The sequence below is a fragment of the Colletotrichum lupini genome, chromosome 1 (assembly GCF_023278565.1).
Source record: "Colletotrichum lupini chromosome 1, complete sequence".
NCBI classification, from domain to species: domain Eukaryota; kingdom Fungi; phylum Ascomycota; class Sordariomycetes; order Glomerellales; family Glomerellaceae; genus Colletotrichum; species Colletotrichum lupini.
The window spans coordinates 6100136-6122208 of NC_064672.1; the positions used below are offsets into that span (position 1 = coordinate 6100136).

At 48.1% G+C, this 22073-nt stretch overlaps 7 protein-coding genes across 7 annotated transcripts; 4 read left to right on the forward strand and 3 right to left on the reverse strand.

The window, feature by feature from the left end:
- Positions 1-3104: 3104 nt before the first annotated feature.
- On the forward strand, positions 3105-4818 carry CLUP02_01822 (glycerol kinase; the record flags this gene model as incomplete). Its single annotated transcript, XM_049280859.1, has 3 exons — positions 3105-3265; positions 3346-4504; positions 4579-4818. The coding sequence occupies 3 exons, from the start codon at positions 3105-3107 to the stop codon at positions 4816-4818; spliced, it is 1560 nt and encodes a 519-aa protein (XP_049136816.1).
- Positions 4819-4983: 165 nt separating this feature from the next.
- Positions 4984-5680, reverse strand: CLUP02_01823 (uncharacterized protein; the record flags this gene model as incomplete). The annotated part of the gene is made up of 3 exons (XM_049280860.1): positions 4984-5115; positions 5203-5305; positions 5367-5680. The coding sequence occupies 3 exons, from the start codon at positions 5678-5680 to the stop codon at positions 4984-4986; spliced, it is 549 nt and encodes a 182-aa protein (XP_049136817.1).
- Positions 5681-5776: 96 nt separating this feature from the next.
- On the forward strand, positions 5777-9014 carry CLUP02_01824 (uncharacterized protein; the record flags this gene model as incomplete). The annotated part of the gene is made up of 7 exons (XM_049280861.1): positions 5777-5923; positions 6028-6239; positions 6381-6530; positions 6655-6716; positions 6758-6914; positions 6985-8815; positions 8922-9014. The coding sequence occupies 7 exons, from the start codon at positions 5777-5779 to the stop codon at positions 9012-9014; spliced, it is 2652 nt and encodes an 883-aa protein (XP_049136818.1).
- Positions 9015-9051: 37 nt separating this feature from the next.
- On the forward strand, positions 9052-9487 carry CLUP02_01825 (uncharacterized protein; the record flags this gene model as incomplete). Its single annotated transcript, XM_049280862.1, has 3 exons — positions 9052-9082; positions 9141-9227; positions 9288-9487. 3 exons carry the CDS (start codon positions 9052-9054, stop codon positions 9485-9487), a joined length of 318 nt encoding a protein of 105 aa, XP_049136819.1.
- A 165-nt stretch (positions 9488-9652) lies between these two features.
- Positions 9653-10852, forward strand: CLUP02_01826 (gelsolin; the record flags this gene model as incomplete). The annotated part of the gene is made up of 1 exon (XM_049280863.1): positions 9653-10852. One exon carries the CDS (start codon positions 9653-9655, stop codon positions 10850-10852), a length of 1200 nt encoding a protein of 399 aa, XP_049136820.1.
- Positions 10853-11916: 1064 nt separating this feature from the next.
- On the reverse strand, positions 11917-12251 carry CLUP02_01827 (uncharacterized protein; the record flags this gene model as incomplete). The annotated part of the gene is made up of 2 exons (XM_049280864.1): positions 11917-12054; positions 12162-12251. 2 exons carry the CDS (start codon positions 12249-12251, stop codon positions 11917-11919), a joined length of 228 nt encoding a protein of 75 aa, XP_049136821.1.
- A 74-nt stretch (positions 12252-12325) lies between these two features.
- CLUP02_01828 (uncharacterized protein) lies at positions 12326-21304 on the reverse strand (the record flags this gene model as incomplete). Its single annotated transcript, XM_049280865.1, has 13 exons — positions 12326-12512; positions 12630-12728; positions 12805-12931; positions 12989-13061; positions 13128-13318; positions 13444-13513; positions 13564-14085; positions 14197-14253; positions 14348-14499; positions 14560-14599; positions 14710-14827; positions 14878-15053; positions 21296-21304. The coding sequence occupies 13 exons, from the start codon at positions 21302-21304 to the stop codon at positions 12326-12328; spliced, it is 1821 nt and encodes a 606-aa protein (XP_049136822.1).
- Positions 21305-22073: the final 769 nt, after the last annotated feature.

Consider the following 22073-nt stretch of genomic DNA (forward strand, 5'->3'; position numbering starts at 1 on the left):
AGAGGCACGAGGGTAAAAAAGAAGAGGGGACTTCTTTCTTTGGCCTGTTGCAAGGAGGCTGGAGTGATCGCGTGGTGGACTGGACGGGTGGACTTGAGGTAAGTTTTCGGTGCGTCTTCCGAACCAAGGACCCAGTTTGAATGAATCCTTCCTAATCGTCGTCAAAAGTATAGAGACGGGTGTGACGGGGAAAGCGAATAGAAAAAGTTGAATACGCGGGGCCAAGTCGTCGTATGCAGCAACTCAATTCTCTTGCTTGTTTCCAGTCAGTCAGCTTTTCCCTAAACTTTGTCCAGTTACAAACCAGAATCTGGGGGAGATCGGGGGTGAGACCTACGCTTGCTACGGTACGACTACCTTGCAAAGGAAGAATGTACTGGAAGTCTCATGACCTGCCAGTGCCACAGCTTGTCGTCCTTGCTCCCTGGTTTGCCGATTGATTAAAGCCGAGTTTGAACTCTGACTGATCAGATCGGAAGATTGCCTCTTCCATGATGCATCCCTGAAGCCATCTGGGGCTCGGGCGATGGACGCCAAGGGTCCATTGAGAGGTGGTGGAGCCGCTCCATCGTCCACGGACCAAATCTGACAGTGACGAGCGCGGGCGAGCCACACCACACCAAAACTATGTAACCAGCCGCGGCAAAAACGTCATACACGAAGGGTACGCCTATCATCATTGGCGTGTGATGGTGCGCGCGGCGTTCCGTGGTGTCGACCGAAGGCAGAGAAGAGACGGACTACTTCCCGTTGAAACCCATTTGCGGCTCATTTTTTTCTCCCCTGTCTCTCATTATCTCTCGTTCATCGCCGGCCAAGGTTCAAGCGTTTCTTCCAATGACGTTAGCCGTCCACAACCAAATGGGGAAAAGGCGACAAGCAAGAGAGAAAAACTCTACACGGCGTGCCGAGGCCACCATGAGCCCTCTTCTCTCCTCGGTAGTACTGGCAGGCCGCAGATGTCTTTCCGTTGGTCCCATCTCTGCCATCCCTCCAGCCCCTAGGCAAACCAATTCCGTCCAAAAGCTCCAAATGATCCCAAGCAAGCCGGGCCCGGCGTTGTTCTTGGTCTGCTTCGTAACGGGACTTTCGCCTCTTTCCCCGCAGTTGGTTACTCGAAATTGGACAAATGAGATGAAAGGTGGGAGGGCGGGTGCAACGTAGTGGAGGGGAACCAGGTCAGCGATGTGAACAATGGTTTGTCGGTCTTGTCCCGTTTTTGACAAGACGATGAGCGCGATGGTCGGGCAGGGGGTGTCAATGGTGTTCTTTCGAAACGCATGCAGGTCGGCAAATGGTTTGGAGCCATTGCCTATGGGTTCATGGCCCATGGGGGAAGATGTTTCTGCCATTGCTGGATAGGCAATACCTAGCCATTCGGCATGGCCCAGAAAGAGAAGAGTCTCTTGACTCTTTGGACCACGTATCCGCAAGAGTCCAGACTCTTGATCGGAATGACTGGCAGATTAGTCTGTTGGTTCGTTCGTTCGTTCGGCCACTGCTTCTAGCGTTGGCGTTGGAATCTCGTCGCAATTGTCGCCTGTGGTTGGTCGGTCGCCCGCGGCGCCGAATCCCATTTGCCGCTGAATATGGCCTTTAAGACAACGAACATGGACATGCCCTGGTGCCCTCGTTGGAATGGGGTCGCAAAGATCCCCCCGGCCCGGCGTCCTTGCCTTTTCCATGCTGAAAATGTGTCACCTGTTCGTGTGCGCAAAATAGCATCAGCAGCAACTAGCAGCAGAACCAGTAGCAAACACCAAAGGAGAAAAAAGACCCAGCCAGCAAACCAGAGGCGCAGGCACCGCACGCGGGCGCGGAGGTGGCCGCTGCATCCTCCTCCCGTCCCAGCTCTAGCCCATGTAGGCAAGGCCACCAGCCCATCTACATTTCTGCTCGACCAGTGACCTGCATGCCTGCCAAGGTGCTTGGTCTAGTTCGTAGAGAAACTCGACGACTCAAGGTAGCTTGCCGTCTTTGCTCGTAGTCGACCCCGCTTTCTGGGGCGAGCCTCGGGCCACCGGTGCTTCATAAAGAGATAAAAGCCCGGCATACGGCCGGACCCACCGATGCCTCCGTGGGAGCTCGCCGACGCAGACCGAAACTGCTGCTGTTGCAGTGCGACCTGGAATGACATCAGCCCCATCACGAGGTGATCCGGCCCCCGTCCTCCTCCACTTTTGCTCGCTGCTCACGGCCGACGTTGCTTGCCAATGTCGAACAATGACCGAAGTAACTCGGGGCTACCACCCCGAAACATTGCTTCCCCAAATTTCTCGCATGCTTACTCCCGAGTCCGTACGCATACCTATCAAGTTACCAACAACTTACCAAACAACCTAAATGGCTAGTATGCCAGTCAGCTGTCAAGGTAGTAGTCAGTCTACTATGGATACCCGTGTAGACCAACAAGTACCTACACGCCCATGGTATCTATACGTATAGCCTCGTTCGATACCGAAGCAGTGGTACGCAGACAGATAGACTGACAGACCGACCGGTTGCTTACATCTCTCGTTCCGGCTTCTCGCGTGGAGGATTCGCCGGCCTGTCAGATTCTTTAGACTGCTTCCAACGCAACCCCGTTCGATCCGTTCGCATTTCCCCAGTGGGGATTGGTCTTGGATCCGGGGACCCCCCTCCTTTGACAGTCCAGCGGTTTTTTTTTCTCTTGACCCAAGCCCAGCTCCTTGGTGCTCATCTCGTGACATCTCCACACGATCTGGGGATGGGGTAAGAGAGATGCATGGAAATGAGGGGTAGCTCTCGAAGAAAGCTGTTTGTTCCCCATGGAGGGAGCTAACCCGACACGCCGCGTGCCCTTTTGCGTTGCGTTTCCGAGAACTGGAGCTGGCTGCTTGCTGCTGGCTGCTGAAGAGCTGAGAGTTTCCCACATGCGCGGCACCTACAAATATTTTTGTCAGCCCGTGAAACTTTAGGCTTTTGTCGTGTGTCTCTCTCACTCCCTTCTCCTCATCCCGTCCAGCAAGATACCCAACATCGTCCGTCCCTTTCTCTTCTCTGCCGCTGCCGCGCCACGCCGTTGCCGTCTTTGAATGCTATCGTCTCTTCTCCCCAGTCGATTGAAACAAACTTCAGACAAAATGTCTCCCACTTCCGTAAACGGGGGTGCTGGCTCCAAGATCTCCTTTGTTGGTGCCATTGACCAGGGCACCACGAGCACCCGCTTCCTCATCTTCAACCCCCACGGTGAGGTCGTTGCTACTCACCAGCTCGAGTTCAAGCAGATCTACCCTAACCCAGGGTAAGTCGTTCTTCCTATGCGACCACCACTGGCGCATGAAAAGTGTTGCGCAGAGTGAGAAATTAATCCCATTGCGACAGCTGGCACGAGCATGACCCCGAGGAGCTCGTTGCTTCCGTCGAGACGTGCATTGACGGCGCCGTCCAGGCTTTCGAGACTCAGGGCCACTCCCGCGAGCAGATCAAGGCTGTCGGCATCACCAACCAGAGAGAGACCACCGTCCTTTGGGATACGACCACCGGCAAGGCTCTGTACAATGCCATTGTCTGGACCGACACCCGCACCAAGGATCTCGTTCGCCGTCTGAAGCAGCGTCTCGGCGCAAGCGAGCTTACCCAGCGATGCGGTCTTCCCCTCTCCACATATCCCTCCGTCGGCAAGCTCCTTTGGTTTCTGGAGAACAGCCCTGAGGTCAAGGATGCTTACGAGCGTGGTGTTCTGGCCTTTGGTACCATTGACACCTGGTTGGTCTACAAGCTGAACGGCGGTACTGCCCGCGACGTTTACGTCTCGGATCCCTCCAACGCCTCCCGTACCATGTTCATGAACATTCACACTCTGAAATATGATGAGGACCTCATTGATTGGTTCAGAATCGACCCCAAGAAGGTCAAGCTGGCAAAGATTGTCCGTTCTTCCGACCCCGAGGCGTATGGTACGCTCCACAACACCGTTCTTAGCGGTACCAAGATCACCGGTTGCTTGGGTGATCAGTCCGCTGCTCTGGTCGGTCAGAAGGGCTTCACGGCTGGTCTCGCAAAGAACACGTATGGCACGGGTTGCTTCTTGCTCTACAATATCGGGCCCAAGCCCGTCATTTCATCCCACGGTCTCTTGACCACTGTCGCTTTCGACTTCGGCCCTGGCAAGACCATGTACGCTCTCGAGGGTTCTATTGCTGTTGCTGGATCCAGTGTCAAGTTCCTGGTCGACAACTTTGGCTTCATGGAGTCTTCCTCCAAGCTCAGCGCACTCGCCGAGACGGTTGAGGACAACGGTGGTTGCACCTTCGTCACTGCCTTCAGTGGACTCTTTGCGCCTTACTGGATCGATGATGCCCGTGGTACCATCTTCGGTATCACCGCCTACACCCAGCGTGGCCACATCGCCCGCGCCACCCTTGAGGCCACCTGCTTCCAGACCAAAGCCATTTTGGACTCCATGGAGAAGGACAGCGGTGCAGCCCTGACTGAGCTCGCCGTTGACGGTGGCATGTGCAACTCCGATCTCGTCATGCAGGTAAGAATAGAACCCCCGGACCTTTTCCGAGCCTCGGGCGGAGAAATCAAGCTGACCCATGTACTCCGTAATAGACCCAGTCCGACATCATTGGCATCCCTGTCAACCGCCCAGGCATGCGCGAGACCACTGCCCTCGGCGCGGCCATCGCGGCAGGCTTCGCTGCAGGCGTCTGGAAGAGCTTTGACGAACTGAAGGACGTCAACCTTGAGGGCCGCACCATCTTCAAGCCCCAGATCTCCGAAGAAGATGCCTCTGAGCGCTTCGGCCGTTGGGAGAAGGCTGTCCAGATGAGCAAGGGCTGGTCGAGCTGAGCGGGTTTTGCTTGGGAGTTCTTCACGTGATAATGTCTTCTTTTTTTTTCGTTTCGATATACCACAGTCTGTTGTTTGGGAGGTCCATTCACAATGGGCGCACGCACATGCGATCCGGCGCCGTTTGGAGAGAAAAATCCAATCTGTATCATAGGTAGCACGGCATTATGACGCATTTTGCCTCTGTCGGAAACTCGATTTTGTGCGCCAGAAGCTGGTTCGTTTGCCCTGTTCACCGATGCAAGTCTTTGTAAGAGCGCCAAGTCGACGGCTCCAGGGAAAGCCGCGGTTGCATTGCTGTCTCGACCCGTCCCCACGTGCGCATGTTCCTTGTAAAATCCGGATGATCGGAGTGTAAATCGTCGTCCATGACCCCGTTCAAACTGAGTCGTGAAGCAGGCAGGAGCGGAATGCAGTGACTTCATCGCGATCCTCAGCCTGCTGCGCGGCCTTGTTCCGGGGGGGTATTGGCAAAAAAGACCCTCCTCTTGTTATGGGCGTTGTTAGTTGTAGGCTTGTAGCCTACCTGTCAGCCACCCGGTGACTACTGCTTCTGGGGCCTGTGGAAGAAGACATCGTCGAAGCCACTGCCGTTTACCCCCACCTTTGACGGTTGCATCGCCCCATGGATGATCCTCGCGGTAGCAGGCTTGACAGGGGAACCATAAGGAGCGGGGGAGAGAGAGTTCGGAGTGGCCGGGGTGCGGCGCTGTTTGCCGTATGGAAGGGGGGTTTTCGGCAGCAAACTTGGAGAAGAAATTGAGGGGAACTGTCTAACAGAGGCGGCGCGGTTCCTGCATGTCTTGCGGTAGTCTGTATTCGCACCGTTGTTCCGTCGTAGTGACCAGCGTGCCAGTGTCATGCCTGGTGGCTTCGGAGATGGCTCTGGTTATCGTAATCGCCCCCAAGGGTTCATCATTGGGCGCAACGATCTCCCCTCATCCGTTCCGTCCATCCCATGCCACGGGCGGATGCTGTGTGTAACGAGTTTCCGGGAAAACGAGCATGCCGGGCGCAAGTGGTTGGTTGGTTGGTGCGCATTGGCGGCACGGAGGAGTCTTCATTTCTGGTACTGTACACGGTTCCGTCGTCTTCCGCAGTCTTTGTATGTAATATGTACACTCTTTCTGTCACGGTATTAGTTGGCAGCGCAGACAGACAGGACGGTCAGACCGCGTAAAGTAAGGGACAGTGACAGATTTGCGCAAGAGATCCAACTCTTATTGTGGACGAGAGTGGGCCGACGACTGGATCTCTCTTTTTTTTCTGCCCTCCGTGCCAGCCATCTCTTCAAATGGCTTGTCGGGAGAGAACACCGAAGGACCCCGTCCCCCTCTCACACTTGGTCAGACTCAGACACTTGAGCGCTTGCTGACAAAGTCCCTCATCGCGGCCTTGGCTTCCCGAGTCTTTTCCACCTAGTCGACTAGTCAGTTCTTTTTGCCTCTCGCTGAAGACTCGGTGCTTGTCTTCCATCTCTCTCCACTTGTTCCTTCGACTTGCAGACTGCACTCTGCGGGTTCGAGCACAACACAAACTGGGTGGACTGACTGACACTGCAGCGCCTGCAGAGCTGACACCAGCACTGTTCGGTACACACACAGACGGTACAGAGACTCTCTCCTGGATTCGGCTGTCCACGTTTCGCCCATCGACCCGGCCAACCAACGCGGACAAGGCCGGATATGCCCCATGCGCCCCAAGGTGCTGCGGTGCAATCCTTCACTCCCTCCAGCATCCCGGCCGGCTGAGGCAATTCGCTAGCCTGCCTTTTACTGCTTGCTGCACGCCCGCTCATGAGTGAAATGACCACTTCCTGACATCAAATTCGGCCAGGCTCCTCACGGCTCCATCCAAAAAGGGTCCTGATAAGAGCAACACCTTCGCAACCCATCAAAGTAAAAACGGGAAATGTGGAGTTCCCACGACCATGGGACAGATATGCTAGACACGAATGCACGTCCGCAACAAATGGCCGAGGAGGAAGCGAACTCGGTGTTCAGCCACGACGAGGGCTCAAGTGGTGAAGACACGACAAACAATGGCTCGGCCGGTGCACCGAGGAAGCGTAAGAGGGAGAAGCACCAAAAGACATCGTATGTTGTGCGCTTCTGATTGTGTGGCCCCCCAAATGAGATGCATGGCCATCGACTGACGCGAATCCAGATGCGAACTATGCAAGGCGAGGAAGGTCAAGTGCGATCGTGCAGAGCCCGCATGTTCTTGGTGTGCCCGTCACAACCGAACATGCGTCTATCTAGAAAGGCAGAAGCCGGGTAGCCGTATCGGTTTCAGTCTCGAACTTGAAGCCAAGGTTAACAGGCTCGATGCTCTCTTGCAGGCTCTTGGTCGTCGTGTAGAAGATCACATCGCCCATGATCACGTCGCCACATCACAGGCTCATTCGCCATCCATCAGCAATCAGGCGCCATCACAAATCGAGGGATTCCGTCCTGATGGAAATGCGAATGGCGTCAGTCCGGCTCCGGGCCTTCCAAGAGGGCCACCAACCACGAATGGGAGAACACCAGCCTTCTCGAGCCCTTTCTGGCAGGGCGGTGACGCCCAAGAGACGTTACAGAATGGTGACCGGACTTCAGTTCAGGCTCTCTTGAACCTATCCGCAGGCGAGTCTTTCAGCCAAGCAGGCGCATCGCCGAGCGTCAACGGGCCTCGAAAAGATGCACACTCAGTCCCGACTGTCTCTGAGTTCCCGCCTCACGACATGCTGTACACGCTTGTCGACCTATACTTCAAACACTGCAACACGTGGTGTCCGATCTTGGACCGCAAAACGACCTTCGGTGCCTTTTTTGGTTCGACGTCCCTCAACGAAGCCGATCGTGTTTTGTTACATGCTATAGTAGCAACGACACTAAGGTTCATGAAAGACCCGCGGCTGTCGCCCGACATGCGGTCACACTACCATGCAGTGTCGAAACATAGGGTGCAGATATATGCGATGGAGAACGTGAGCATTGCCGCGTTGAGGGCTTTGGTGATACTCTGCCTGGACGAGTTGGGAACCTCAAATGGGCCGCGCGGTTGGAACATGCTCGCGTTGCTCTCGCAGAATGTGAGACAACTGGAACTCTGTGAAGAGAGCAGCGTGTATCTCACGGCCGAGGCAGAGGAGACGCCGCACACGGGCTCGATCCGTCGGGTGGCGATGGGCCGACCAGAATCTTGGATTGAAGATGAGGGCCGTCGACGGCTTTGCTGGATGGTTTATCTCCTCGATCGATACGCGACGATAGCGACAACGACGCTCGACTTCATGCTCGACGACAAAAAGATGAAGCGCGGTTTGCCGTGTTCATACGACCTCTTTTCGAGAAACGTTCCCGTTGAGACGAAGTCATGGAGTCCGTCATCCGACCAAACCGGCAGCCCGACCATCAATAAACCCGAAAACCTCGGCAGTTTCTCGTACCACTGCGAGATCCTGCGTATACTGAGCAAGGTCCACGACTTTCTCAAAACACCCATCGACGTAACATCGTCGTCGGAAATGGCGGTTTGGCGGAACACATATAGATCGCTGGACGGTGCGCTCGACAGCTGGTTGCAGAGCTTGCCCAGCGAGTACAGCAGAATTTCGGCTCTGTGCCACTCAGATCCCGCGAGCCGCGTCGCCAACTGGTTCATGCTGCATAGCGCATATGTCACGTCTGTGGTGCGTCTGCATTCCTCGGCTGCGTACCCCACTGTGAGATCTCACATCTTCGTCCCATCGCACTATGCCATGCAGAGGTGCTTGTCTGCCGTGCAAAGTCTCGGCGATATTGCGCAGGACGTCTTTGAGGCCAACGGCCTGGATCTCTTGGGGCCGCCATTCGCCTTTTCGTTATGGGTAGCCGCTAGGTTGCTGCTTATCCACGCTGCGACTGTTGGGTGTCCCGTTGATCCCAAGATTGACTTTTTCATCGAAACGCTTCGCCATGTTGGACAGTACTGGGAGGTCGCAAACAATTACGCCAAAATTCTTGCTCGGGTGGTACAGCGAGGGCGACAGGGCGACATGAGCTTTACCGCGATGAGGAAGTGAGTAATCCCATATGATGTCTTACCGCCCCCGGACCGTACTAACAGCAATGCCTCAGGAGTGCCCACGATCTGGTAACCTTGACATCCTCCACACGACGCTCTGGCATGGAGCCGACATCGACTCAAGTGACTTCGTTGAGCGAACTTGACAACATTGACGTTTTCGACTTTTTTAATTATCCCAAGATGTCTGAGCCGAGCTCGCGGGCGACCAATGGTCAGACGAATTTACTACAGCCACAAGTGATGAGCGGGTTAGGCGGCGATTCCATGAGGACGACCGGGGTACCAGATCCAGAGTCGGATTGGCTGGGCTTCAGCACTCCCTTTAACTGAGGCTGGGGCTGAGGTCGACGCTGCGGGTTGCTTTTCCCTGTTTTATTCCCTTGACATATCGAAATATTGTTTCCACTTTTAGACAGCAAATATCATGAAAGCTGGGCCGGCGCTGGAGGCTTTGAGGAACCTGGTTGAGGCGTTCGTGGGGCGTTGTAGTACTTCTTCATTGATGGATCTCGTGTGGCTTCGCGATACAGCCGCAAGGAAAGCTGGCAGATCGACCCAATTGAAACTGCTGATCCCCGCACAAGCTGAGGAGCTTCGATCCACTGTGACTGGCTGAGCCACAGACAGCGTCCGTGTGTGCCATGACGTTCGTTGAAACGCTGTTCCTGGTTCTCCCCCATCCTCTTCAATCTCGATTCTTCTTCCGACTTTGGCAAGCGTATCAATTGTGAAAACGACTAAACCAATCTCTTCGGACATTTCGAGCAAATTTGAATCAATCATGGCGCCGAACCAAGGCCTTGTGCATCCGACTGAGTACGACATCAAGGACAGCAATGTCGAGCTCATTGGCACGGACATTGACCACCAAGTGAAGTACAACTCTGCTGCTACCGAGCCAGCTTGGAATGAAGGCGAAGTTGGTCAAGCCGCTGGGCTTCATGTCTGGCGTATCGAGGAGTTCGAGGTCAAGCCATGGCCTAAGGAGAAGTATGGTCAGTTTATGGATGGCGACAGCTACATCGTCCTCAACTCGTACAAGGTTGGGAGCAAAGATGACGCCGAGAAGCTTGGGCATGACATCTTCTTCTGGCTCGGTGCCCACACATCGCAGGACGAGGCCGGTACCGCTGCGTATAAGACGGTCGAGCTCGATGAGTTTCTGCACGGGGCCGCGACGCAGCATCGTGAGCTACAGTCGGCGCCGTCTGATGAGTTCCTAGAGCTCTTCCCTCGCATCCAAATTCGCTCTGGAGGGGTAAGATCTGGCTTCCGTCATGTCGAAGACGAGGAGCCCAAGGAGGAGATTCTCACTCTGTTGCGCATCTTCAAGAACCCGTCAGTCGGTGCCAACGGCGTTGTTGTACACGAAGTCGAGCCAACGTGGAAAAGCTTGGACGAGGACGACGTGTTCGTGCTCGACACAGGCGACAAGATTTGGCAGTGGCAGGGCAAGAGCTGCAGCCCGATGGAGAAGGCCAAGGCTGCTCAGGTTGTCAACGACATGACGCTGGCGAAGCACATCGACGTCGAGGTTCTGGCCCAAGAAGAATCGAGATCTCGCGTTATCGTCACCCTTCTCGGAGGTGACGATGACACGCCTCAGTCTGGCTTCCACTGCCCCAGACCAGTTCGATCAGCATCCAAGGCACACGCCGGCGAGCGACCTCAGAAGCTTTTTCGCCTCAGCGATGCTTCCGGGGAGCTCAGATTCGACCTCGTCAAGGATGGCAGCAAGGCTGCTCTCTCGGACTTTGAAGAGCAAGACGTGTTCCTCTTGGATGACGCGGGCCGAGCCGTTTGGGTGTGGGAAGGACAGGGTGCAAGCCGGGGAGAGAAGGCCAACTGGCTCAGAGTTGCCCAGGCGTATGTTCGCCAATTGCAGGGGGGCTCTGAGGCCGATGAGGCTCATCTCACACCTGTCGCCAAGGTGACTCAGGGCAACGAGAGCAGGGCGTTCTTGAAGGCCGTGGCAGTTTGATGGGTACTGCATCGCATAAATACGAAAAGGAAGGGCTCGTGGGTCTCTGGCTAGCCGCTAGGTTCAGGATGTAGATGATCTCGAATAAGGGTCTTCCGTTGATCGTGTACTGTCCAGCCAATTGAAGTGGCCATTACCTCGGGTATACTCTGGTGATTCTTCTGCGAACATGTGATGTTGATGCTGGAACGAACAAGACCAACTGTCTACAAGAGATGGGCAATGACAATTGATGCAATGCGCAGTTTGAACAGAGGTGTCGTCAACGGAGATGGGATTGGAGGGGCAGCGGAGGACGGAGCTTGTGATCCGGGAAAGGCCAGGCAAGGCAGGAAGTCACGCGTCGTCGTGCCTGCTTCCAAGCCTGACATGTGCCTGCCTCGTTCCTGCCAGATAGAGGGCGATCGGCCATCGTCAGCAGGAACACCACAAACAGCAAGCGCTAACGCAGCTCCGGGCAGGAACAAGATGGAAAATGCATTTTTTTCCAGCTTCCATGGCACCGACACCTCCAGGCACTCTCCTTCCCCCCGTTGAATGCCGGCAGAGCCTGCTCTTTCCCATGCACTTGGAGCGGCAGTCGTCTTTCCTTGGCAGGGGATCCTGAGATGAGCTGCGATCCAGTGCTACTTGGATGGGCCTGATGATGGTTTTTGTCGTCCATGCCAGTAAGCTAGCGATTATGAGTACTAGCAGGCTAACATCGGTAGAAAGACGCCGCGAGTACTTTGATATGGAGCACGTAGACGGCTGGCGGGGATAGTCACATGCGGTAGCTGTAGCAGAATTGGAAGAATAAACGAATACTCAATTACAGAAGCAGACCAAAGTCGTCCGACTATGGAATCTATGGTATCTTTCCCTTCCCATGAACGCCTCTCGACTATTATCCGCCCGCGATTAGTTCTCCGTCATTTCGGCGTCTTTTCTGTAGCCACGGGCGGTCAACGCCAACGCGACGAAGAATGGACTCTGACCCTGCCGTACCACATCCACCCTCTGCCAGTCACACACGTTTTCCGTTCCGCCTTGCGTTTCCCATATGCCCGACGAGGTCAATCGTCTTACTTTCCGCCGTACTGGCTCATAATTCTTGCGATATTCTCCGCGGCTCTAGCCTGGTGGCGCGTCTCACTGGCCGCAACGTCCTCGCTTCGGAATGCGGCGCCATACGCGGTAGGTTCGTCGGACGCTGGTTGGTTCTGGTACATCGAAGTTCGTCGTTGGGCGAGCTCTTTCTTAGATTCCTTTGACGAGTGCTTGTGTGATCCCTTCGAGGAGGAATGGCTAGAACCCGTTGGATTAGTACATCAGCCTGACGCGCATCTTCTCCCATCACACCCATCGCCCGGGGCCGGATCATGTACCCGCTGTAAGCTGACTGTCCAGAATGCGCCATGTTTGCCTGTGGGAAGGATGGGCAGTGTGCGCAAAGTTGTGGGCGTAAATCGTGAATGACTGATCTTCAAAGAATCAGGTAGCTAGCTGTTCGTGAGGTTCCGAATCTGACCGTTGGTGTGTGAAGTGTGCAGGTTCCTCAGGATCCAACTTGGCAGGTTTAAATACGGCCAGCGTGCAGAGCGCGCGAACCATTGCTTTCCAAATTCGAGGTTTGAAGGAGACATAATACACTTCCGACCCTTGCATGGCTGAGCTTGGTCTAGGGGAACAGCGAGTGTCTTTGCAATGTGTTGCGTCAGGTGGAATGCGGCCGTTCAACGAATAGAAGGCTCAAACGGCTACCCGACACCAAAGTCGATGGAGTCGGCTCAATTACAATGCCGCAGTATGGGCAGTAACGTTGAGGGACGGCGTGCCATTCGAATCGAGGGAGCAGGTCTCCGGCAGGGGGGCGAGGTTGCCGAAGGATTCAATCCTGTGGTCCAATCGTTGTCTTGTTCCTGTTAGTCCTTTTCAGCCTGGTAAGGCGTCCCAGTCTGTTCCGCCCCCACCCCAAGCACACAATGGGCCCCACAGGTTGGTTGAATGTTCTCAAGCAGTGTGCCGGTGTTCCTGAAAAGACAGTGAAGTCGGAATTGAGTCGTTGTGGTTCCGATGAGTTGCAGCTCATACATCGTGCTGTCTGTGAAGTAAGTAGATAGCAGTGGTTTTGATAGCATCCTCAACCTCAAGCACGGATGCTCAAGCCCTCTGGTGCGATGAGCGTGAGCACTGAATGCTTTCCAAGAGGTTTGGTAATGTCAAGTAACTGACATGAGGTGTATCTTTCGCTTGAAAGAACCATCAACATTGGTCGCCCAAGCCGCGTGGACACCTTTGAAGATCTTTCGCATTGTAAGTTGTCTGCAACGAAGCTGGAGCATTGCCAAGGCCGGTCCAGACCAAGTTGATCGTAACTTGCAATGACGAAATCCGTTCGTCCGGCTAAATCAGCCAGATAGGAGACTGATGCGCAAAACCAAAGGCCATCGAGTGTGCTGGACTTGACTTCAAGCTCTTCGATCTCTCAGGCGTCCCACTGGACGACCGAAAGTCCCGTGCATGAGCCTGTAAGTCGCAGGTATGCGGGATGAAAGATGCTTCCTATTCGAGATTAATCACTGATTACGGTTATTGGCTGTGATGTGAACGAAGACCTGCCAACTTTGGCAAGCGGGCGTTGGGACTGTGTGACTTGAGAGGGATTGGGAGGGGAGGCTCCTGAGGTGAGCTCATGCAAATAGAAGTGGAAAAAGCTCCACGGGCAGCACAGATTGGATGTAAGCGCTATCCAATGCGATGAGCCGACTCTCGTTGATGTGGCGCATAAATCTGCCTTGCCGAGAGTGAATGAGATCCAATCGTCGATGAGGTGGTGATGAGAAAGATGTGTTGAGAAAAGGGGGGCGCTTCCAGGTTCCAGATGATGCAACGTGACGCAGGCAAGAGGCCTCCGCGCGGGGCTTGCAGCTGGTCGCCAGCCGCCTCGTTTGCTGCCTCACGGTGTCTTGTTCAAGGCATCCATGGTTCGCAATCTGAGAAAGGCGTCCGAATTGCCTCGTTCGAAGAAAGTTGTCCGCCGATGGGTCGCCCAAAACATTGGTCGCCTCGCGATTTCGGTGGCTGCCTGGCCATGTGTTGCCGGATGCTCTCAGGTGGTCTTGCTGAACCGGAAATATCGAGCTTGACGAAGCGAGAAGATTGTGGTGAAAGTCGTAAAACTGTTCGAAGACCAGTTTGACCAGAATCGGCAGGAAATCTGTTTGTAGGTCTTGTCCAAAGTATGGCGTTCGCTAGAATATGGTCGATTTGGCGAATTGGAATTGGGGGCCGAAAGAGTTCATTCAGAGCGCAAATCGAGAGGGAGGGGGACGGGAATGGGCAGACGTATATGTAGGGCTGACCCAAAAGCATGGAGTAATGCCAAAGACGAAAGAATCCAGGTTGCCGGGAAAGAAGTCCTAGAGCAAGATTCCGTAGACGTGGGATGGGATTCTCGAGGACTTAAATGAAGATGGCATCAGGACTTTACGTCTCATCAGCGCGAGAGTTCACATCCGGTTGGCTACGGCGGCGCGCAGGTATCCCTGGTGTGATGTGCTCCGCCACAACGGCCATTTCTATTGGCTCAAGTACGGGAATCCTCCAGGCAGCAGGGCTTTCCCTTTCAAAACCGTCCAATGAAGGCACGAAGCGTACCCTCAGCCCTATACACTTGTCGCACACCAACCAATCAGTCAGCGAGTGATACCCTGGCCCGCGAGCACTGAGGTTTGAGCACCTCTCTCTCCCGTTACCTCTGCAACTCTGCATGACAATGTGGCTGGCTGCATTTACCCCATTGATTGCACCTGGTAAATTCGCTGGCACGGTATAGCTTGATATAAGGCAAGGCAAGGTAAGTCGAAGCAAGGTACCTTGGAAAGTACGACCGAGCAGCAGTCCGGCCCCCCGATAACCATGCCGAGATCTTTGGGGGCCACGCTTTGCCTGAAAGGGCATGGATAAACAGGTACTCGAAGGGAAGATATACATCTGACTGTCATGAGCGGGGTGTTTATAAGATTATAGAAGATCGAAAAAACAAGCCATTGTCTTCTTTAGTCGAGTAAGGTCTTGAAAATGTCATGTTGATCAAAGTGCTTGTAGGTAGAAGCCCGGTGGTGGCCGACGCCCCATAATAATATCGGCCCCACTCAAGTGCCGAAAGTGGATTGCCCGCGCCGGCCTCGCCAACTGCAGTAAGACGGTAGGCACCTGACTGTGTTCTTCAGGTCCGGTGGGCCCCAAGCTTACATAAGATCAGACACTGAAGGCACCTGAGGTGCCTTATGCTAAGGTTCCCAAGGGATTCTAGGCACAACAATCAAGAGCAACCTAAGCCTGCAGTGTTCCCTCCTGAAGCTTTCCCCTTGATACGCGCGTGTCCTTGGGTTCACCCTTCTAAGCGTCTCGAGCTCTACATCTGACATCACCTTTCAGGGAAAACACATGGGCGCCTAGGCATTTATTCTTTTATCAGCGCGTAAGGTAGCTGGAGTAGACAATCTTAACGTGAATCTATCCGCCTTTTCAAACTAGCAAGTTACAGCATAGCCAGACAAACGTAAGGCGATGAGAATGCAGAAGTCAAAGTTAGAGCTCCCGGGGTTGGGGAGTCGCTACTCATCTACCAACCACTCATCTTGTGGTGGTCTAAACCTGTAGTCTAGCACCTAAAGCTACTGTCCGTCCCCTACACCTTTTCCACGCCCTGATAAACGCCTTGTTTGCATATGTCACGAGTTATAGCACGCAGCAATGGGCATACGGAGTGTAGTAAAAGTAGCTTAACTATTAAAGTAGAAATAGATAAAAGCAAAAGGTCTATATATACGATATTTAAAATAGATACGTAATTTAATACGTAACGGGTACTTTATAAAGTACGATTACTATTCTTATTACGTAATATACTCCCTAATTATTACTATTAGGGAGCTATTATACTTAAAATAGAATTTCTAAATAGCTTTATAAAGGCTTAATTTAGTTAAATATAAATAAAGAAAAAATAAGTATAAGGGATATACGTTTTTTAAACTACGTTTATTATAAATATATCCTTTTATTTAAAATAAATAGAATCCTAACCCGGAATAGTATATATTTTACTACTTTTAGTATATAAATTATTAAGAGCGAGGCTACTTAGTTACTTTATATATATCTAAATTCTTATAGTATTACTTAGTTATTATTTTTCTTTTCTTTTTTAATTTTTTATAATTATTATAAGTACTCCTATTTATTACGCGCGCGCGCTTATACTATCGAATTATTTACTAATTTTATTTTATATATAAATATTTAATATATTTAGAAATAATAATCAGTTTTATACAATTTTTATAATACCTCTTTTATATATATTATATAGTTTATTAAGAATTTAAATAAGTAATAATATTAATAAGCCCCTTTAAGTCGTTACTTTTTTTTATAACTTCTTATTTATTTATTAAAGCCTAGCTACCGAGCTCTTTTTTCTTAGTTAAGAAGATATTAAAGTTATTAATTAAAATATTAAGAACTTTATTAAGTTCGAGGCTCTTTTTAATAATTATAATAAGGGTAATAATAAAGTAAATAATAATAATAAGAGCTTTAAAAAGCTTTTACTTATCCCCTCTTTAAAATCTAAAAATAAAAATAAGACTAGTTTAAATAATAAGCCCTTTAAAAAAAGTATATTATATACTTATTATTTTAAGAGTTTATATTTAATATTATTTTAAGGTTTAAAAAATATAAAACTAGCTTTTTTTTAAAAAGTAATAAAAAATAAAAAAGAACGCCGAGAGGCTAAAGTATCACGGCGCTGGGCACTGGGCCCCTTGGCGCCTAGGCCTCAGGCACCCAACGGACCCCCTATGGGTCACGTGACTACTAGACCGCTAGGCCCAAAAGCCCAGCGCCCCAGATTCCGCCTACTGGTCTACTTTTTCCCTCTTTATATTAAGTTACGTTTATTAAGTTAATATAGTAGCGTTCCGACCTACCTCGAGTTCCCTTTTATAACACTACTTAACGTTTATTATAATTCCTTTTTTAGAAACGGAACGATAATATTTTAACCTATTTAATCCGCTATAATAAATAGTTACCTTTATTAAAAAAAAGCGCGACGCTAAGTAATAGCTAACTAATTAACTACGCAGAGTAATTAATACCCCCTAAATATATACCCCCTTTACTAGACGTTATAGTCCGAGATAAGAGCCGAGGAGGGTAAATATCTCTTTATACTAATGATTTCTAGTAGGGTCGCTACTTATATAAGTAGCGCTAGAGCGTTATAAGCGTTAATAAGAATATTAAACTCCCTATATTTAACCCTAAGGTCGACCTCTCTAACTAGCCCGTAAAGTAACTCCTACCCTCTATTACGTAGGCCGATCGACTTAAGTACTTCCGTTACGTTAATAACGAGCTCGCGTCCCTTATTTAGATTCGTAACGAGGGTCTCTTTAGTAATACTAAATAGTACGATACTAACCTTAAGTTTATTTAGGACCTATACGATTAAGATAAGGGCGTTACCCTTTAGGCCTAGGTTGAGAGCTAACTAAAGATGCGTATCGCTTAGTACTACTTTAAATAAGTACTTATTTCTATAGTCGGCTAGCTAAGTAATAGTACCGAGCGGCTTTATAAAATAACTAAGGAAAATATTAAAGTTATACGTACTATTATTATAGAGCTTTAGAATATTAAGAAGTAGTTAGACCGCGCCTTTTATATTAATACTACGCTTAGCGAGCGCGTTAAGTAGCTAAAAAACGGCTCTATAGCTAATATTAATAATAGCGAGCGTAGAGGCGATACTTATTATATACTAAAGTAGTACCTTATTAAACTCGAGGTATAGGGTAGTCGCAAGAATATACTAGCCTCGGTATACTAGCCCTCTTATAGATTTAAAATACCCGACGTCCCTATTTTTATAAGTAATAACGACGATAAGGGGCTAAAGTTCTCTTACTAGCTTTAGTATATTATAAAGCGCCTCGAGAACGCGAACTTTAGTACTAATAGATACTACTTAGAGTACGTTATTAATAAGGTCGGCGGTACTGCGGTAAAGTTTATTTACCTTATACTAACTTCTAATAAGATTATTATAATAAACTAGCTACTATATAAGCTTAAATTAGCCTATACTAACCCTATTACGGTAGACGACGCTAGTTAGAAGCTAGACGCCCTCTTTATTACCCTTAAGGACGTTTATTAAAAGCGCTCTATTTTTATAGAGCTTACCCGCGTTAGTAAGCTCCTTAAGTCCTAGTAAAAGTACTGCTTTTATAATAAGCTCTTAATTTACTTTTAGAACTAAGCTATTTCGAAATACTTAGATAAGGACGCGACCTTTTAAAAGTATACTAAGTATGTTACTTAGCTCGCTAATATAATATAACCCTTATTAACTAGTAATAGGGCCCCTAAGAGCACTATACCTACCCGTACCGCCCTTATTAAAAGAGGAGGTAGAGGTAGTAATACTACTAAATAGAATACCTATAACCGAACTATAGGCCGCGAGACTATCCCTAAGGCTCTATATTAAAAGCTTAAGGATAGCGGTACTTACTTTGTCTATAATAAGCCTAGCTACGTCTCCCGGGACTATCTTAAGAAGCTAGATACTACTATAATAGCTATAGACGCTACTAATAAGTAGTACGTCTTAGACTTAGAAAACTAAGCCCCTTAGTATAAGTAACCTCCTAGCTAGGGAATAAGTATAAAGACAGAAGATTAGTAATTTATTTAGTAAACTTATAAGATCTTATAGGGGGGCAGCCTCTCGAGATCGAGCTTATAATAGTATTTAATAAATATAGAATTTACTTAAAAACCTTACTTAATATATGAGCTAATAGGTACGGATTTATAAATAACTACATAACCTTATTATTATAAGAATTCTACGCAGCCTTATTTAGTAAATTACTATGCCCTATCCCTACTATTAGATTTAATAGCGAGCGATTAAAAGACGCTAGTATAATATAAATTACTAATTTATATATTAATTACCGGGTCCTCTTAAAAATACCCCTACTCTAACTTAATATAGGGCGCTATAACCTAATCCTAGGGTAGAAGTAGTTCGAGTATTATAGAGTTAACTTAAATATATACCGTAGGCACCTAATATAGCCCGAGGATCTACTATTATAAGATACCCCCTTTACTATTATTAGGGATATAAAGGACCTATATACTCCTAAGGTTATTAACATATAATATTAAATCGATACCGAGCGATAGTAGGAAATATTTAAGATAGATATAGTACAGTATAATAAATAACTATAAAAGAAGCGGGCACTACCTAAACCTACTAAAATACTTTATTAACTATAGGGCTCGCGAGACTAATATATATAGCGGTTTAATAATACTAAAAATACTTGGAAAATGAATCGCGCGCTTATTAGTACGCTATCGACCTTTTTAAAAAAGACTAAACCCGTATAGACCTCTACTTAGCGTAAGGGAGCTAATACTACCCTTAATATTACCTTTATTAGCGCCCTAGCGTTTAAGACTAACCTAAAGCACGAGGACGTCGAACTAGGCTCTATATTATTATATAAGCTAGATTATATAATTAAGGATAAGTAAGTAGGATAAGAGGACCCCCTAAAAGGCGATAATTAAGAGACCCGAGACCTTATTACTACGAAGCTTCTAGAGGTACTAAAGCCTTAGACCGACGTTTTTAATAAAATAGCGAGCGATATGCTAGTATTATACCGTAGCTACGACTATAAAATAGAGCTCGTAGAGGGAGGCCGAGAGAAGCTTACCTACTACCCCCTTTATAAATAATTAGTACCTAAGCTAGAAATAACTAGAGCCTACTTTCTAGAGCACCTTAATAAAGGATTTATCGAGCTTAGTAACGCGCCCTTTATATTACTTATACTATTTATTAAAAAACACGACGGTAGCTTACGATTCTATATTAACTTTAGGAAACTAAACGAGATTATAAAGAAAGATCGGTACCCTCTACTTCTAATTAATAAGACGCTAACGCGGCTAAGCTGAGCTAAGGTATTTACTAAACTCAATATTAAATAAGCTTTTTACTATATCCGCCTCGACCCTACTTTAAAAGACCTCACGACTTTTTATACTTATTACGGGGTATATAAATATAAAGTACTACCCTTTAGCCTCTATAATAGGCTAGCCACGTACTAGTAATATATAAACGACGTATTAATAGAGTACTTAGACGATTTTTATACTACGTATATAGACAATATCCTAATCTTTTTAAACGACCCCTTATAGTACTACGAGCACGTTATAAGGGTATTAGATTGCTTACGAAAAGCTAGATTATAGACTAATATTAAGAAGTATAAATTTAGCGTTATTACTACGAAATACTTAGGTTTCGTCGTTAGTATTAATAGTATATAACCCGACGAAAATAAGGTCTCTATTATAAGAAACTAGAAGCCGCTTATATTACTTAAGGGTATCTAATTATTCCTTAGTTTTTATAATTTTTATAAGAGGTTTATAAAGGACTACGGGCGCCTAGCTAGATTACTAACAAAGCTAATTAGTAAAGGCGTGCCCTTTTAATTCGATACTAATTACGATACTACGTTCGAAGTACTAAAACTAGCCCTTATAACGGTACTTATACTCCGCTATTTTAAGCTTAAGCTACTTATATACCTAGAGACTAACGCGTTAGACTTAGTATACGCTAGAGCCCTAGTTTAATAGTAAATAAATAATAGCCTATAATACCCCGTAGCGTTCTATTTAAAAACTATAAACGGCGCGGAGCTTAATTATACTATATATAATAAAGAGATATTAATAATAGTAGTTTACTTAGAGGAGTAGCGCGCGGAACTAGTTAGCTACTACTAGAAGTTCGATATTATTATAAACTACTAGCCGCTCTTATTCTTTATAACGAAGCGTCTCCTTAACTTATAATAGGCCCGCTAAGCTAGCGCCCTAGCCGACTTTAATTTTTAGATTTAGTATTACTTAGGATAGGAAAATGTGCTCGCCGACGCTCTATTAAGAAAGAACGAGGATATTAGGACTTAATAAGTACTAAAAGAGGCTAACCGAACCTAGGTCCTATTACTACTAGAGCTATTATTACTAGATATTACTACTAAGCTACGAGCGCTATTAAAAAACGCGGCGCAGTAGCCCGAGCTCGTAGTTAGAGCCCTTATGCCGGAGGACGAGCTTTAGGGGTACTTACTAATTAAAAAGGTGCTAAAGCTTAACTATAACTTAATAATAGTATCGCTTATTTTAATATAAGCGCTAGTAGCCGAGGGCCGCGAGCGTTAGAAGATTTAGGATAATAAATTACTTATAATAAACGGTAAGCTCGTTATGCCCGAGGAGGATAATTTATATACTATAGTTATCTAAGAGGTATATAAATAGAGGCTCCTAGCGCACCCGGGGCATAATAAAGTAGTTAAGATAATTAAGTAACGGTACTACTAGCCTGGCCTTATAGTAAATATCTACTAGTATATTAAAAACTACTATACGTGCCGTTGCTCTTAAAAACCCTATAACAGGCCCCCGGGGGAGCTGAGGCCTCTACTTATACTTAACTACCCGTAGTAATATATTTCGATAGACTTTATAACGGTGCCCCCCGACTAGAAGGGCTACGATATAATATACGTTATAGTTAATAAACTAGGTAAAAGAGCTATGTTAGTACCCTATTATAAAACTACTACTGCGCGGGATATAAATAGGATATTTTATAAACGAGTATTACTAATCTTTAGGCTACCCGAGATTATTATTTCTAACCGCGGTCCTTAGTTTATATTAGATTTCTAGGGGGAGCTATATAGGCTTTATAGCGTTAAGCTATAGTTATTAATAATAAACTACCCGTAAATAGATAGTTAGATAGAGATCTTAAACTAATATATCCTCTAATAGCTACGACCCTTAGTTAACTACTACTAAGATAACTAAAATAATATACTACCCGTAATAGACTTTACCTACGCAGCCCAACTTAGTAAAACTACGGGACTATTACTTTATAAGGTTAAATTTAGCCACTAGTTTTAACTATTTTTTAACTAGGCTACTAGAACCCGACGCTTTAACTTAACTAGAGAGAGGCTTAACCGTACTAAGGCTTAGAGAATAGCCCAAGGTATTTACGAGGCCTAGGAGATTACTAAAGGTAATATAGGAGTTGCCTAAA